Here is a 16,150-nt window from a genome sequence, read left to right as displayed (position 1 = left end):
GCGGGGGGGGGGGATGGTTTGTGACTGTCCCCTTCCTTAAATTGGAGGAGTGGGCCCTCTTACACGTTTCAGACAGTACTGAAGGGGTGTCCTTGGAGATGCTGACGCTTGGGGGGGCTGGAATTTTGGGGTACGTTTGTCGAGGACAGCGTGGCAAGAGGTAGTTCCCCTGAATAGGGCGAAGGTGGGGGGTCTTCAGGAGGAGCAGGGCTTCTGCTTGTTGGAGAGGTTGAGAGGAAGGGAAGTGCTTCTCGACGTAGTGGTTGGGGAGCGATGGAAAGGGGTTTGGTTTCCCGAACACCTCTTGTTTTCTGACGGGTGGGTGCTTTTTCTCCGAGGGAGAGTTTAGTGGTGAAGCTGAAATATTAAGATAGTTTTGAAGTAAAGTAGAAATGTGAAAACAGAATCAGCAAGTTAAGGCCTGGACCTTTAACTTCTCTTAGTTCCTTTAAAGGGGAACTGAGTTCTTCTTAAGTGATTTCCTCATCTTTCCTTCCTTTTACCCTTGTGGGCAGTAAAAATGTGAGGGTAGTTTAAAAACGTTACATCATAGCTTTTCTGTTCTCCTGTAGCCAAAGCCTGCATTCTCCTTCACCCTTCCCCAGATCGTTCAAATAGAGAATGCTGAATTCTCATGCCTTGATGTGAAGGAGCCATGCAGAGAAACTGTTTTTACAGGTGTTGGGTTAGGTTTGGAGTGTTTATGGTTTATCGTCAGTTCTCTCTGAGATTTTGCTCTGGCAAAGTACAGGGAGATCTTTTTTTTTTTTTTTCATCTTGGTCCTTCCATTGACAAAAAAAGAAATAAACCTACAGGCAAACAATAAAATGGCAGGAGAAAGGAATGGAAGAAAAAGCAAGGTGAGGGGGTGGGAAATGTAACAAAACTCTAGGAAAGGGATCTTTGGAAATTGGAAAAATAATGTCTTAGTGTTGATTAAGTTCTACTGTTCATGTAAAATAGAAAAGTAAGGTCCATTGCAGTATTGAACATCGGACTTCTGAAAGCCTGCAAAACTTTCCATAAGTTTTATCCCATACTAATAGAGGGAGATGAGTGTACGCTTCTGGTACCCCAAGTAAAAGCATAAATTGTTAACAGTGAGGAGATGCTTATCCTTGTTATGGAACAAACACACCTTCCTGCCTTCTCCACTTTCGTTTCCTGCTTGCAGGAGTATCTAGAAACCCAGGAGCTGGGCAGGGAGGTGCTGTCCCTGGCCACAGACTCGGTGGTACTTCCAGCTTCTACCTCTCTTGCTGTGCTTCCGTTTCATCTTGTTGGCTGGATGCAGCACCTGCCTGGCTGAATCTGTGCAAATACCTGAAGTGCTTATGGCTGGTGAAAAGCACACGGGTGGTTGATGGGGCTGATGGCTTGGGTGGTGGAGTGGTGTCTGAGGCAAAGTGTAACTGCTCCGGGTACGGGTGGCTGCGGGCTGCTCAGGGGAAAAACAGAGATGAGTTCAGGGTAGTAGGGTGCGTGCACAGTACTTCATCGCTGTGTTTTTCTATAAACTGTATCAAACACTTTGTTAAATTATGCATTGAAATTTTTTACCTAGTTCTTCCCAGCTGTCAGCTGGGAAAAGGCGATAACTCTTTTAAGTCTGAGAACTGCTAGCTGTCTGAGCTGAAATAAGGTCTTACCGTGAAGTCTTAACTGGTCTTGCCTAATGCTTTAAAGCAGAATTCAACTATGTTTCCTATCTTTTGAAGTCAAAGTACAATTTGGACAGGGGAAAATTAGACTTATCCTTCTGCTAATTAACTTTAAAAAAAATGAAATAGATGGCCTAGGATATATCAGGTTGTTTAGATTTGTTAATTAATGCACCATTTAAGTCTATCACTAACTTCAGTCTTTCAGATACTAGCTTGTGATGTATTTCTAAACCAATATAGTAATCTGAGCTTGTAAGTTACAGGGGGACAAATAGTAATAACTTAAGTGTGGGTGGTTTTTTTGTTTGGTTTGTTTAGTTTTGTGGTTGGTTGTTGGTTTTTTTTTTTTGCGTGGGAGATGGATTTTTGGTGGGGGAGAAGGCTTAGTTCAACAATAACTTTGTGTTACTGAAAATCTTGGTCAGCTTGTATTTGCTGGATCACTGTGTTCTCGTGCTGTGCAGCCCTGAAGGAATTTGATACCAAACAGAAAATGGAGTCTCTTAGCAATCTACTCCAGATGTTTTAGTAAGATAAGAGTTTGGGGTATTTAATGCATGTGCGTTATTCTTATGTAACCACTTCTTCAGGCATTTCCCTATTCCTTGCTTATTTGTATACTCTTAAATCTTGCATCTAATTAATTTACCTCCTCACTAGAACAGTTGTATCCCTGTCCTTGTTGTGGACTTCTGTGAGCCTGGAGAGAACAAGGACGTTATCTTCTAAAATGTCTGCTGTGCTCAAACGGCATCTTTTAAGCACGTTTCAGTCTGTCTGGGGCTGCTCTTTCTGATAAGTAGATAAAACTGTATTTGCAAAAAGATGAGTTAAGAACATTTTTAGCGGACTCATTCTTGAGTTCCACAACTAATGGAGTTTGGTTTACTCTGCAACACCCACTACTGTTCTGTGTAGGAAGGAAAAAGAAACCTCCCATTCCTAGCTCCATGCCCGCAAATGAGGGGGCTTTGAAGTTTGTTTCTTCCTGTAAACTTTCATCTTGGGCACAGCGCTTTCCAGAAACGGGAAGCATTGAACACTGCCCTGGTGAAAAATCGGATCAGCGTTCAGTAAACAGCCTAAAAGCAAGAGCATTGTTTTGGAGGGAGTGGCTGTTTTCCTTCTGGCAGCAAACTTCAGCCATGGAGTCGGAATGATGCAATTGCTACTGGTTAACAGGAGGGTCAGGATGATCTCTGGAGTCATCTGTTCACCAAACAAGACTTCCTGAAACCAAGGAATGTGACTGGTCTCTATCTAATCTTGACAGTGCTAGAAGCTCTGAAATACCCTATCTAAAATTACTATTTTTCGGGCTTTGTTATTTCAGTATAATAAAAAAACAAAGCAAAAACCCCGTCTTGGTTTGTTTCTTCAGGAACATGTTTAAAGAAAAATGCTGGAAAAGTGAGAGGAAGATGAGAAAGAGTAGCAGTGCAAGGCAGCTTCCCTCTTCTTTCCCACTCATAAAAGGAAATAAGCAAATGAGAAGTAGGAATTCTAATTTACGTCCGAGACTTTGAGTCACTCAGAGTGCTTGGGGAAACCTAGACTTCATGTTCAGGCCTCCAGAGAGATGAAGCAATTGCATGATGAGGCATTAAATGTATACCATGGAGATAAAACTCACTAATTAAAAAGCTAATGCTTGTTATAGTCTCACAGTCTTTTGAGTTCTAATCATATGGGGAGCTAATGTTTCTGCTGACTTTCTACTTGAATACAAGCTGTTGGATTTTAAAATTTGATATAAGCTATACTGAGCTTCCATTAAGCTCAGTTTTCCCAATTTTAAGAGTAAAATACACTTCTCAAACTGCTATAAAACTAAGTTTTTAATTTTAATGGAACCATCTTTTGAATAAAAATTTGAACAGGCATTTTGTAATCATTTAATATTATTTGTTGACTTCCTAACAAAAAGGACTAGGATGGGAACTGCTGGGATTTCTGAGATGTTACCTGAGAATGATGCACCATCCACTGAGTGCTGGCTTGTCAGCCTTGGTGGGTTTTTGGGGGGGGGTGGGGTGGTTTTAATCTTCAGGTTACACTGAGATTTACCTTTGCTATGGTTTTTCTGACTCCTCCTTCGTGTAGGCCATTTGTGAACATAGATTTTATTTGCCATGAGTATATTCTGTTAAGCTCTGACAATGCCTTGCTGGCTGTTCTTTCCCTGCCAGTCACATTGGCTATCAAGCTGAACCAAGCCCTGTGGTCTTGCTGTTATCAGACTTCTGTGAAAGAAGGGTGGTAGTAGTGAGAGTTCTGGCTTTGTGCTTTAAGGGACTCCTCGTTTAGACTCATTGGTGACGCGTAATTGAAATCCATATGTTGAAAATGATGAATTGCTCAGTGCTGTGATACAAATAGCACTAATGGGAGTACTGGAAGCCTGGGGGTGTTAACTGGCAGAGGTTTTGAGTTTGTTGTTGTGTTTTGGTTTGTTTTGTTTTTTAGAGTTGGTATTTTTATTTTGCCTCGCTGACCCTAATAGATTGGATTTTGAATGTCTCTTTGATTTCCTAATTTCCTTGCATACCATTTCAGATTGAGAAAGCCTTGATACTTTGAACTGCACTCGGTAACTAGTGAAATTACTAAGGACTTTTGTATGCTAAATTAGGACCATGGAAAGTATGGAAATAAAGTGACAGATGTAGGATCACAGTCTTGCAATTCCAGGGCATTCAAATTCCTCAATATTCTATATTAATTCAAGAGCTGCTTGCCCTTTATCTGGAGGCAGATAGCCTATCACAGCAGTTAAATTGAGTGTTGAAGTAATACTGTCTTTTGTCCTGAACTTTGTCACTATTTAAGTTAAAATGGTGACTGTGTATAAACAATAAATGATTTAGCTATAATTCAGTAAGTCTCTTTGTGTTTTATGAAGTAGAAATCAATGTTTCAACTGCCAGAGATCTGAACCGTGACAGAGGTTTTATCAAACAAGTATAGAGCAGGAAGTTAGTTTTTGAAGTGTATGTTGATACGTCTGTACAGTCACAGAGAGGAGGAAATAGGCTTGAAAATACATTGAAAGCAGAAAAACAGGAGAGAAGGACAAAACAGGAGTGGTGAGAGAATATAGTATTCTATACATTTGAGCAATGGTGAAGCAAAATAGAAGACTTAAGAAAGTGACAGATGAGCAACTTGACAGTTTGCCCCGTGGGAAGCTCTTGCAAGGAGGAAAATATGCTCATTTCAAGGCTGAAAATATTGGTGGCTAAACTTAGTTCTTTACTGTCAGCTGTGCTAGTTACTATATTTTATGTTCCAAGGCATAAAATGGGCGATGCAAGTGGCTGAAAGTAGCTGGAATTTGTGTAATAGACGATGACATGATAACATTTCTACAAAACGATCAGCTTTGATTTCACTGAAGGGTTCTTTTTGGTAGAAAGTGTAAGCAACCTTATCATCAAGACACCTCTAAACCCTAAGAAAAAAAAAAGAACCCAACAAAACCCTTTAAAAAAAAGAAGGCTTGTAGGAACTGTGAGCCTTTAAAGCTAAAACTCCTTTTAAATGTTCAAAAGCTTTTTTTTTTTTTTTTTCCTTACTGAAAATGCCAGTAACGGTGTGTAGACTTGCCACTGTTCTATCATTGACTCTTGGAACCAGGCCAGTAAATGAAGACATATCTGGCAAATCCTCTCAAGTTGCAAGAAACTGCAAACCAGTTGTTTTTTTTGCTTTTGAGGCTAATTGTAAAAGATCCTGCTGGTGGTGGTGGCCGTGCTGAATACTGATTGGAAAACGACTGCAGCTTGAAAATACCATCATGGCTTTTCTTTTTTTGTTCCACAGGATTTTTCTTTGGCTCGTCTCTCCAGATATTAGCGAAAGGAACTATGCCCCTGTAAATCTTGAGTAGGTTGTAAATGCTGTGAAGGCAATTTTGCAGAGGCTTAAACTACTTTTGACTTTTTGAGCTCTTGCTGAAAGCATTTCTGCGATGTACCAAAATGGGGAAGCAGAAGTAGTCTTAAGTGGTGGTGTAAGGAGAAGGGCTGGTAAGCACACAGTCAGTGCTGAACGCTTAGAAATTTGGGGGTTCAGTCTTTGCGATTTCTTTAGCTTTACCTGTGTGTGTGTAACCTTTCTGGTAAGGACTGCTGAGACTTCAAGAAATGAGCTAGGAAGGGGAGGGAGCCGGTTCTCCCCTGCTTGTATTAAAGCTATAACCTGGGAGAAGCCAAGCAGCAAAACTACATTTGAGGATTAGAGCTCTAGTGGAAGTTTCCCTCATGCTCAGTATTTACCGTGCGGTGCTCGTGCACCCCCTTACATTGCTTGCTCCCAGCACTGTTTGAAAGAGTTGGGTGCAGTACCTTATTTGTGCATTAAATTAATTCTGCCTTTCAATTTGTTGTGGAAAGCAGAAACTCTTTCCAAATGTTCCTCGCTGTGTCTGTTCTTGTACCTTTTTTTCCTGGCCTCTTTTAACTGTTTCCAGTTTTCCAGCTCATGAATCTGTACATTTATCATACAGCAGTTTAATTATGTCATTTGAATCCTTGCAAACCCTATCCATCCTCTTAATTTTCAAAGATATTTAGTTGTTATTTGTTAAAACTAACAAGTGTCCAGTGTTCTCCTGGGGTTTTTTTGGTAGTGGTTTAACTAAATCGACTTGAAATTTAATCATATAATTGTAAGTTGGGTCTTTTTTTTTTCCTTTTTTTTCCCCCTATCACATAGAGGCAAAGCAAAGTTTATATCTAACTGAAATATTACAGTGTCCTTAGATCATAGCTGCTGCAGTATAAATAACCTTTAGGTAACTCTGCTCTTTCTCAGGTGGTGAACCTGTTGATGGGCATCCTGTTGACAGTAGAAGTGACTCATCGAAATATAGTGCTCACTGTTGATATCCAGTATGAAGTCATCGGGAATTACTACGCTTCTGAGAGGATGGCTGGTAGGTGTATAACTCTGCTCTGCTCTGATAGAAAATAAAGCATGCAGTATCACAGTGTATTTGCCTTTCACTAGTGTGCAATATATGCATATAGCTTTTAAATATGGTTATCTTGTTTTTTGAATTTCTCTTTAATTATTCTGGGATCGAGGTCTTCTACAAGTAGAATAAAAAAAAACCAACAAACTTATATGGAATATTACTTTTTATTTCATACAACTCCTAAGCATCTTAAACTATAAGATTTTTAAAGATTTCTTGGCCTTCTAATGCTTTGATTGTTGAAGTGTGCGTGGTACACCTATAATTTGCTTTCTCCATAAACATTTTCTATCTTTGCTGCGTTGGTAAAACAAAAATCAGAAAACAATTTTTAAATAATTTTTTTTTTTAATTTTTGGTGATCCTCATCAAAATAAGGAAAAAGCTTATAGCTATTGTGTAGGCATTTACTAAGGGGAAAACCATGGCATTTTTCTGAGAACAGGGCAAGAATTGGGATGACAAGTACTTGAGTGAAACCAAAGTATTTATCTTTGAAATTTGACATGCAGAAGAAACAGAAGAGACAGAAAGCATCACGAGCAGAATGAAACCTACTTCCACTCTGTTGTTACAGATGAAGAGTGTGATGTGTACAAGTGTAATCAGTGTCAAACTTTTGTCTGTAATGACAAAGTTTCCTGACTGTAGCATGGCATGTGAAATTGTACACCTGCTTTGGTCTTCTTGTTTTTAAATGTGCAGAAATATGTTGGAGTGTGGCACTTCTTATGTATCTTGTCCAAGTCTGTTGCATTACACTAAAATTTAGGGAGGGTCAGATCTAGTCTGGAGCGAAGATAAATAGTACAGCACAAATCTGGATTTTGAGAGTTCTGTTTAATGATCTCTGTATTAGTTATCCATGGCTTGAGTGTCGGATCTGTCAGTTCTGACCTGTAACTGTAACTCCCACTTGTTAGTAATGAAATGAGAGTGGGAACAAGGACCAAATACTTCATAAAGCCAAAGTATTAAGTAAAATTACAGCAGATAGCTGTAAAATGTCATGTTTGGTAGCAAACATTGGTGTACTTGGTAGCCTTAAGCTTACATGACCGAGAGATGCTTCTGAAGGTTCTTTTTCCATTTTTTCATGTAAGATGGCTGTCTCATGCTTTTGATTTAGAGATTCTTGTTTCTGTGTTGGAATATGGGCTGGAGGGTTTTGTGTGCATGAAGAGATACTGCAGTTTTGATTGAAGAGATACTGCAGTTTTGATTGTGCGTGTGGAAATTGTAACAAATCTTCAGAAGAAAACCACTCTTGTTGGTTATTGCTGAGCACTTAGGGCTCTCTGATCAACACAGTGAATTTCAGACATGGGAGGGCCTCCTTCTTGATGCCAGCTGTGTATGTAGATATTATTATCTTGTTCTGAATCAGGTAAGTGCCTCTACAGTGTATCTTGTCAAATCAGTTGCAGACAAGAAAGTTACGATTCTCAGATCATCAGCATCCGTTTCAAGAGTGGGAACCACAACAGTTTGGCTTCAGTATTGCTAAAAACATTAGCTTACCACCTCTATAGACTCTCAAGATGGTTGCTTTCTCTGTGTTAAAACATGTAAACTGTGCTTGCTGTAGGAGAAAGTATAATCTGACCTGAGGAAAGCAGCTGTGCTGCTGTCATCAGTAACTGTGATGCACAAGGAGCATCTTTTATCATTCAGTTTCCATGAGTGTCCTGGATTCTGCTACCATTTGGCTTCTGTTCAACTGCCTTTTCTTGTAAATAAGGGGATACCTTCCACCCAGTGATTCCCTGTTTTCCGTAGTGTTACCGGAGGAGCAGTGCTGCTCCCACTGCCTCTGACTGAATTGCATCATCAAACCATTTTAAAGTGTAAAGGTTGATGCTGTGCTAGCTCCACTTAAAATTCTTTCCAGTTATAAAGTTAATCACCCGCATACTTTTTAGCACTGACATATATAGCAAATCAGCATCATTATGTTGCATTACTATCAAACTGTGTCAGGCTTCTAATTGGTGTGTCGGAGCTCTATTGGGGCCTTTTGATTAAGGCAGAGGGATTTCTCCAAACGCCTGCTGATTTTCTTGAACCAAATCTTTTTCCATTAGGAGAGCTCTGAGTTACTCGATTCTGCTGCTGCACAGATGAAACAGTTTAGTGAAGACAGATCACAGTAATGGATAGAGCTTGTGTACCTGTCAGCTGCAGTGTGACAACTTCATAATGACTGATGCTTATTGTTTTTCTTTTAATGCAGAAAATGCCTGTGTTCTATTTGCCATCTCCCTCCTCATGTTCACAATCAGTGCAATGATGGTGTACGGTGCAATCGCTGTAAGTATGCTTACAGTACATGGTTTTAAACTTGCTACTTGGGATTTGGGGTTTTTTTGTTGTTTTGTTTTGGTTTTTTTTTTAAATGAAATACCTTACAGGCTGCTGCTCTTTTTTTTTCTTAGCACCGTGTCGGCTGGCTGATCCCATTTTTCTGTTACCAACTCTTTGACTTCGTGCTCAGTTGTCTGGTTGCCATCAGTTCTCTAACCTACTTGCCCAAAATCAAGGATTACCTGGAGCAGTTGGTAAGTGTTCAGCTCAAGTTGATATTTTACATTTGAAATGAAAACTTTGGTTTAATTGGGTAAGTGACTGACCTACAGTTACCTTCCTGTGCATATGAAAGAGGAACTCGGTCTGCAGCATCCGTAGGGGATGACTGCTGGGGTGGTTGGGAGAATGAGACCTTATTGGAGGTGGAAGGGCCAAAAGTGTTGTGTCTCCCAATAAGGAGAGCCAGGGAGAGCAAAAAAAAGGATTGTGATGGGAGTTCTTGCTTTTCAACTGTCTCTGCTCCATTTGCATTCAAAACAAAGATGTTCCTCACCCTTTAAGCGACGTGGTTCTGTAGCAGGTTTGCTGCTGCAGGTGAAAAATGTGTAGATCTTCATTCGGTAGGGGAGAGGAAAAAGTGTGCAGGAAAGGATTTAATATGATGTAGGGTCCTACAGCATTATGGGATGGAATCTGAGATTCTGAGGTTTCCTTTTTATGTTCTTTACGGCTTTTCTCATTTTGCAACAATACTTTCTAGGCAACCTGTAAATGGAGTTGGCATTAACACTGCCTGTTTTTAACTGAGAGAAGACTCAGTGGATAGAACATGCTGCCAGTTAACAGGGATCACGGGCTCTTTCTGGCTGGTGTTTAGATCTGTTCAAGTAGATGTTAAAAGAAGTGCTTTTATAACAGAGATAAACAAAAAAAAATGGATCAGTGTTGGAGAGAGGCTTTGTTACTGTGGTCGTGGAAAGAGAAGAGTCAGAAATGTGCAGAAACTCTTTGTTTTGACTTGTCTAAAGTTTGGGGACAACTTTCTTCCTTTCTGCTCTGTGTGTGTATGTTACTGGCTGGATTGACAGGAAGTAATTAATATTAAGTCATTAAAGAGCTATCAAATAGAGGATCATAACTACAAATGCTGTGTTGCCAGTGTTAAAAATGAAATGTAATGGGTATCTGTATTAGCATTAGCAAGAAGTGAGTAGGGACATAGAGAGTACAAGGCTTCTGTGTCGGTAGTCACCTGTTCTTGCAGGACGGAGGCAGGATAAATGCTGTGCTTTGTGGGAGGATAAAGAAGAAACTAGAGAGAAACAGAACTTTTTGTTGTTTCTGGGGGAGTAGTTTGAGAGTTTGTTTTATTTGGTGTGAAGTTTGGATGTCCTTCTGTCATATGTTTGTGACTGTGCACTGATCATGCTTATCTCCTCCCTTTCTCTCCCTCCCCTGTTTTTATTAACCAGCCGGATTTCCCTTACAAAGAGGATCTCCTTGCCTTGGACTCCAGCTGTCTCCTGTTTATTGTGCTGGTGTTCTTTGCTTTATTTATCATTTTAAAGGTAAGTTAAAGCTTAAGCATATGTCTGTTTCATGAGTTACTATACTTAAGATGCTATCAATCCAAGTTAGTTCTCAATGCTGAGTTTAGAACTCAGCTGACTTCCTAATGCTGAGTTAAGAACTTTGAGCAGAATTGTCAGGATGTTCAATTACGGGATGATTTAGGTCTTCTATTTTCTGTGCTGGTGTCTTCAACCAACTTCTTTGTATGCAGTGGGATGTGTTTATGCAGCTCTGCCCTTCCCGAGTAGGAAGTAGGAATGCACAAAGTTTTCAAATACCATCTTTTTGCATATGTGGAGATCAACTTAATATTTGTAATGAAACAATATTGAGTTGCTGCATACAAATTCTCTAAACAAAACTTGTAAAATCTCTCACTGTGCCTAACAAACCAGGGTGCATGTTTTGGAGGGAAGATGGTGGAAGGAGGAAATACAAAGGTTAATTCCGAGCTGCATCTTTATTCCTGCTGAAGGGTGATATTACCAGTTATTTTCCTTTTGAAGATCTAAACACCGAGGCATTCATTTGAATAACAAACACTTGTGCAGACAAAGCGTATTAGAGAAATGAGTTGATAACATACATTGGCCATGACAATATTCCTTTATTGCATTCAGATTGAATTTAGGAAAAAAAAGAAGTAATGAAAAAGTATTTTACTCATTTTCTGTGCTTTCTCCAAGAGGAATGTCTGTGGGGAGTAGCAGTCTTAATACAACAGATGATGTTTTTGTATCGATTGGGTAATTTGGTATTTTGTGTATGACCACATGCTAACTTGCCAATGAAAAATTCAGAGGTTAATGTTATACAGATTACTAATAAAAAAAAGTGTAATCCTCATCAGATCATGAAAGTATAAGTTTTCTACAGCAGTTAATATTGACTTAGAGACCGGGCTACTTCGTTGTTTTCTCCTTGCTGCCCCAGTTGGGTGTTGGTGCCCTTCTCCTTCCCACTGGTAGTTGGACAAGTAGCAGTGCTGACTTAGGGATGAGTGGGGTTGTGCTGTTGGTCTCTCCTTCTCCTCCTCTTCCTCCCGGTGAGCCTGGACTGAGATCCACAGAAGCATATTAATTTGATTAGCACTGCTGGGGCAGATAGAGAGATTAGTTGAATGGATCTGTGAATTCTTTTGCTAAAACCTGGGTGGTTCATCCTCTCTGAGTCACTCTGGTGGCAAAGCTAAATGGGGAACAAAATAGGTATGTGGCTAAATCTGTGAGATAGCAACCATTCCTCAGATATGTATCCACTAAGTTGATTTATGCTTCGTTTTTGTCATATGAATGCAATCCAGTATCTAATTTCTGAATCTGCTAATGCATATGAGATCTTTAAAAAGAGCAATCTCTTTTCTTTCAGGCATACCTAATTAACTGTGTATGGAACTGCTATAAATACATCACCAGCAGAAATTTGCCAGAGATAGCTGTGTACCCTGCTTTTGAAGCTCCTCCACAGGTAAAACTTCTTTTTGAGGTGAAAGGAACCAGCGTTGTTTAATTTTGAAGTAGAAGAGCACTGTATTCATATATGTTTACAAGCTTTGTCCAGCTTTCTAAACAAAGACTGGACAGATTGGGGTTATTTCTAAGTTACATTCTTACAGTGCGTAAAATAGGAGAGAAAAGCCTTTGAATGTTTTTCTTGTAGTGGAGGGAAGCTTTTTGGTTGCCCCACTCAAAACCTTCCCTGCTGCTTTGCAAAAGCAAGAGAGAGTGGGGTGAAGTGAGTGCCCTGGGGTTAGGTTCAGCAGAGCACTGAGCTGCTGTCACACCTTCTTTTGCTTCCTCACCAGCTGACCAGAAACAGCACTGAGTTCTTCTTAAAAATGTTTCTCTGCAACAGAGGATTAGGCTGCTGATGGGGCATGGATGGTTTTGTGCTGGCTTTTTTTTTTTTTGTGTGTGTGTGTTTTTCTTTCTTTTTAAAACCTTCTAAATTAATCTCTTCAAAATGTCTTCTTTCTAGTATGTTCTGCCCACCTATGAAATGGCAGTGAAGATGCCTGAGAAGGAACCTCCACCTCCCTACATACCTGCCTGAAGCAATTTTCATGTTAATAAACATCTGTACCAGCTTCCTGGGGGTTTTGTCTTTTAATCTTGCAAAACTGCTTAAGTAATAGAAATATTCAGGGCTTTAGGAGCAAACTGTTCTGTTTAAAATACGTTTGATATAAACTTACTAAGCAAAACACATCTGGGAGTGATTTTGTTTGCTTTAATTTTTGTTCTCCTTAATGCTCTTAAACATTTTACTGCCTTGGGGCCTTATACTGCAAGAACTTATGCGTGTGACTAACTTGTGGCTTTTAATAATACCAACTGAGCCAATCTATGGTTGAAGTTAGCTACAATTATAAGTGTCTGCAGGATCGTGCCCTTAATTTATATTAATTTTTTTGTAAAGTAGTTCATAAAGACAATCTGATCGTGCAGCAAAATGACAGTTTGCCTTTATCCGTTTTTTGGAGAGGGAGGGGTTTGAATGTGGTATATACGTGACTTTTTTTACTTTGCACTTTTCTCATACGTTATCTTACCTTTTATTGTGGTTTTGTTTGGTTTTTTTTCTCGGTTATCCCATGTCTTGAAACGTAATATTTTTCAGGAAGAAGTGAAGGTGGCACAGGAGTTGTATTACAGCGTGCTGGGAATGCAAGAGAAATAAATAGAAACGTGGAAGATGGTTGCATGCTTCTAATCTTATACGTATTTTCCTCTTTGTGATAAATGATACTTAAATAAATCTTTTATGAAATGTTTACCAGTAGCTTTGGTTCATCTGTTTGTTGGGGTTGAAGTGCTTCAGTGCTGCAGGTAGTCCCATGTACGTGCAGTGGAGTGAACTCTGGTTTCCTGCAGGTTGTTCAGTGGTTGATCTGTGTTCTTCAGCAAAAGTCCTCCCGTGGGTGGAGAACACGGATTCCCTTTAATGTCTCGGCTTGTATTGCAGCCTTCCCAGTTCAAGTACTCGGGTGCCTTCTACTTGTCTGGTTGCTCCTTAGACTGAAGCTGGGAAAAGGGAATTGTACTGGAAGCTTCTAGCCCTGGGGGCAGATTTGATGTCTGAGGAGCTCAGGCGTTAAGAGCAGGACAGACGCCCAGTAGGACAACATTATTTACATTGGAAAATGGCCAAAGTTGTTGGACATGTGCCATCACTTCAGAAATGGTGTTCTGGAAAAAAAAAACAAACCAAAACACAAACCACCAAAAACCAACCAACCAAAAACCCCAACGACAGACAACAACTTCCTGCTGTTCTTCCTGTGTAGAAAGAAGTAAAAGATAACTTAATGATCTGCTAATACATCTAAATGAAAAATGGCTTTCTGCTTCGGAAGATAGAAGGGATTGCTGCAGTGCACTGGTGGTTGGTTATTCCAGTCTGTTCAAGGAGGTACCTCCTTTCTGCCCCGATGCATTTGAAAATGCCCACTGTTACCACCACGCTATCAGTAATAGTTCCTTAGTTTTCTCCATACCAAAGATGCCCTCTGCGAGAGGACTGTGAACTGTGGTGGTCTGAAAACACCCTGTGCCACCCTTGTGGCGGTGCCCTGTCCTTCCAGTCACTAGAGACACCAGGTATCTCAGCAGCTTCTAAGTTTTGAGGAACTGCACTGGAGCTGGACTCCCAAAGAGAGATCCAGGTTCAGTGTGTTACAGAATGAAGTCAAAAGACTGCTCCTGCGTTAGCTCTCTGACCATCAGTGGGCACCAAAGGAACCGGGGAGTGTTGGGTACGGGCAGAGAGCTCCAGCCACGGGGTGGGTGAGTTGTATCTGGCAGCAGAAGGCACTGCTTGAAATCTGGGTGGTGTGTGCATGTGCTGGTGCCCAGAGCTGCAGCCCCCTGAGGTCGTGAAAGCCACTGCACCACACCGGGCCCCTTTGTGGGGTTCCTCTGCATGAAGGGTGGTGTGTCCTCTAGCCTGATTCCATCTGCAGGCTGTGGTGGTGGTGATGGCGGCCTCCTCTTTGCAGTCAAGATGGTACTTGCTGAAATAGACCATACTGCTGGTGGTGTGTGAGGATGTGGTGGTTTGTTTCTGTTCTACAGGGGCATCCCCTTCCCATTATGGAGGTGTAGAGCTATAGATGGTCCTGCACTCCAATGTGTCAACTGTGGGGTCGGTAAAGGTGTCTTCTGAAAGGCTGTGCTGGAGATCTAGTGGACTGGTGCCTTATACTGGGCTTCCCCTTGGAGCTTGCCACAGCCTCCCCCAGCATCCTGCTGGCTTTGCAAGGCCGGGGACCAGAGAAAACGCCCTGGGTCTGGTTTGCCAACAGGGAGGGCAGTTCCTTGTGCCTTAGTGATCGTGCTGTGACCTCTTCCTTCCATCCTTCGCGAATGGGGGAACCTGGATGCCAACAGGGAGGGCAGTTCCTTGTGCCTTGGTGATCGCGCTGTGACCTCTTCCTTCCATCCTTCACCAATGGGGGAACCTGGAGATAACAATCACAGAATCTTCTAGGTTGGAAGGGACCTTAAAGATCATCTTGTCCAACCGTCAACCTAACTGACAAAAATAGACACCCACACAACAAACAAGGAGCATCATCACTAAACCATACCTCCCAGCACTACATCAACCCGTCTTTTGAACACCTCCAGGGATGGTGCCTCAACCACCTCCCTGGGCAGCCCATTCCAATGCCTGATAACTCTTTCAGTGAAAAAATGTTTCCTAATATCCAGCCTGAACCTCCCCTGGCACAACTTGAGGCCATTTCCTCTCGTCCTGTCGCCTGTGACTTGGGAGAAGAGACTGACCCCCACCTCTCTACACCTGGACAGCAGCCAGCAGACCTGGATGGACTAATGCCCGCGGAGGGAGGAAAGGCAGGGTCCGTATTTCAGCTCCCCTGGCTGGGGGGGGGTGAACCCAGCCCTTCCCCGTGAGGCGAGGTCCCGAAGCTCAGCCCAGCCCCCGCTGTGGCCACCAGCCCAGCCCCCGCCGTGTACTCGAGGTGAGGCCTCACCAGTGCCGAGTACAGGGGGACAATCACAATAACGCCTGGAGACGAGCCAGCAGACCTGGATGGACTAATGCCCGCGGAGGGAGGAAAGGCAGGGTCCGTATTTCAGCTCCCCTGGCTGGGGGGGGGTGAACCCAGCCCTTCCCCGTGAGGCGAGGTCCCGAAGCTCAGCTCGGCTCCCGCCGGGGCCTCCAGCCCAGCCCCCACCGTGGCCGACTGGCGTCTGGCAATTGTGACGCCCATCCACAAGAAGGGCCGTAAGGATGATCCAGAGAACTCCAGGCCTGTCAGCCTGACCTCGGTGCCTGGGAAGATCATAGAACAGATCATCCTGGGAGCCATCATGCAACGCATGAAGGACACCCATGCGATCTGGCCCAGCCAGCACGGGTTCACGAGGGGCAGGTCCTGCTTGACAAACCTGATCTCCTTCTATGACAAAGTGACCCGCTTGCTGGATGAAGGAAAGGCTGTGGATGTTGTTTATCTGGACTTCAGCAAAGCCTTTGATACAGTCTCCCACAGTATCCTCCTGGAGAAACTGGCTGCCCATGGCTTGGATGGGAATACCCTCTGCTGGGTTAAAAACTGGCTGGAGGGCTGGGCCCAGAGAGTGGTGGTGAATGGAGTTAAAT

General features: G+C 42.1%; 1 protein-coding gene across 1 annotated transcript in view; it reads left to right on the top strand.

Moving 5' to 3' along the window:
• The window catches only part of LAPTM4A (lysosomal protein transmembrane 4 alpha), a 13,557-nt gene extending 260 nt beyond the window's left edge, over positions 1–13,297 (top strand). Inside the window, exons 2-7 of the mRNA XM_014956831.1 lie at positions 6,481–6,601; positions 8,877–8,953; positions 9,079–9,201; positions 10,423–10,518; positions 11,891–11,989; positions 12,500–13,297. Of these exons, the coding sequence (XP_014812317.1) occupies positions 6,481–6,601; positions 8,877–8,953; positions 9,079–9,201; positions 10,423–10,518; positions 11,891–11,989; positions 12,500–12,574 (591 nt within the window). The 3' untranslated portion in view covers positions 12,575–13,297. The remainder of the gene's footprint in view (positions 1–6,480; positions 6,602–8,876; positions 8,954–9,078; positions 9,202–10,422; positions 10,519–11,890; positions 11,990–12,499) is intronic.
• Positions 13,298–16,150: the final 2,853 nt, after the last annotated feature.

This window comes from Calidris pugnax, unplaced genomic scaffold, assembly GCF_001431845.1.
Source record: "Calidris pugnax isolate Ruff unplaced genomic scaffold, ASM143184v1 scaffold171, whole genome shotgun sequence".
Lineage (NCBI taxonomy): Eukaryota > Metazoa > Chordata > Aves > Charadriiformes > Scolopacidae > Calidris > Calidris pugnax.
The sequence above is the reverse complement of the archived record's forward strand: the minus strand, read 5'-3'. Positions and strand labels throughout refer to the sequence as shown.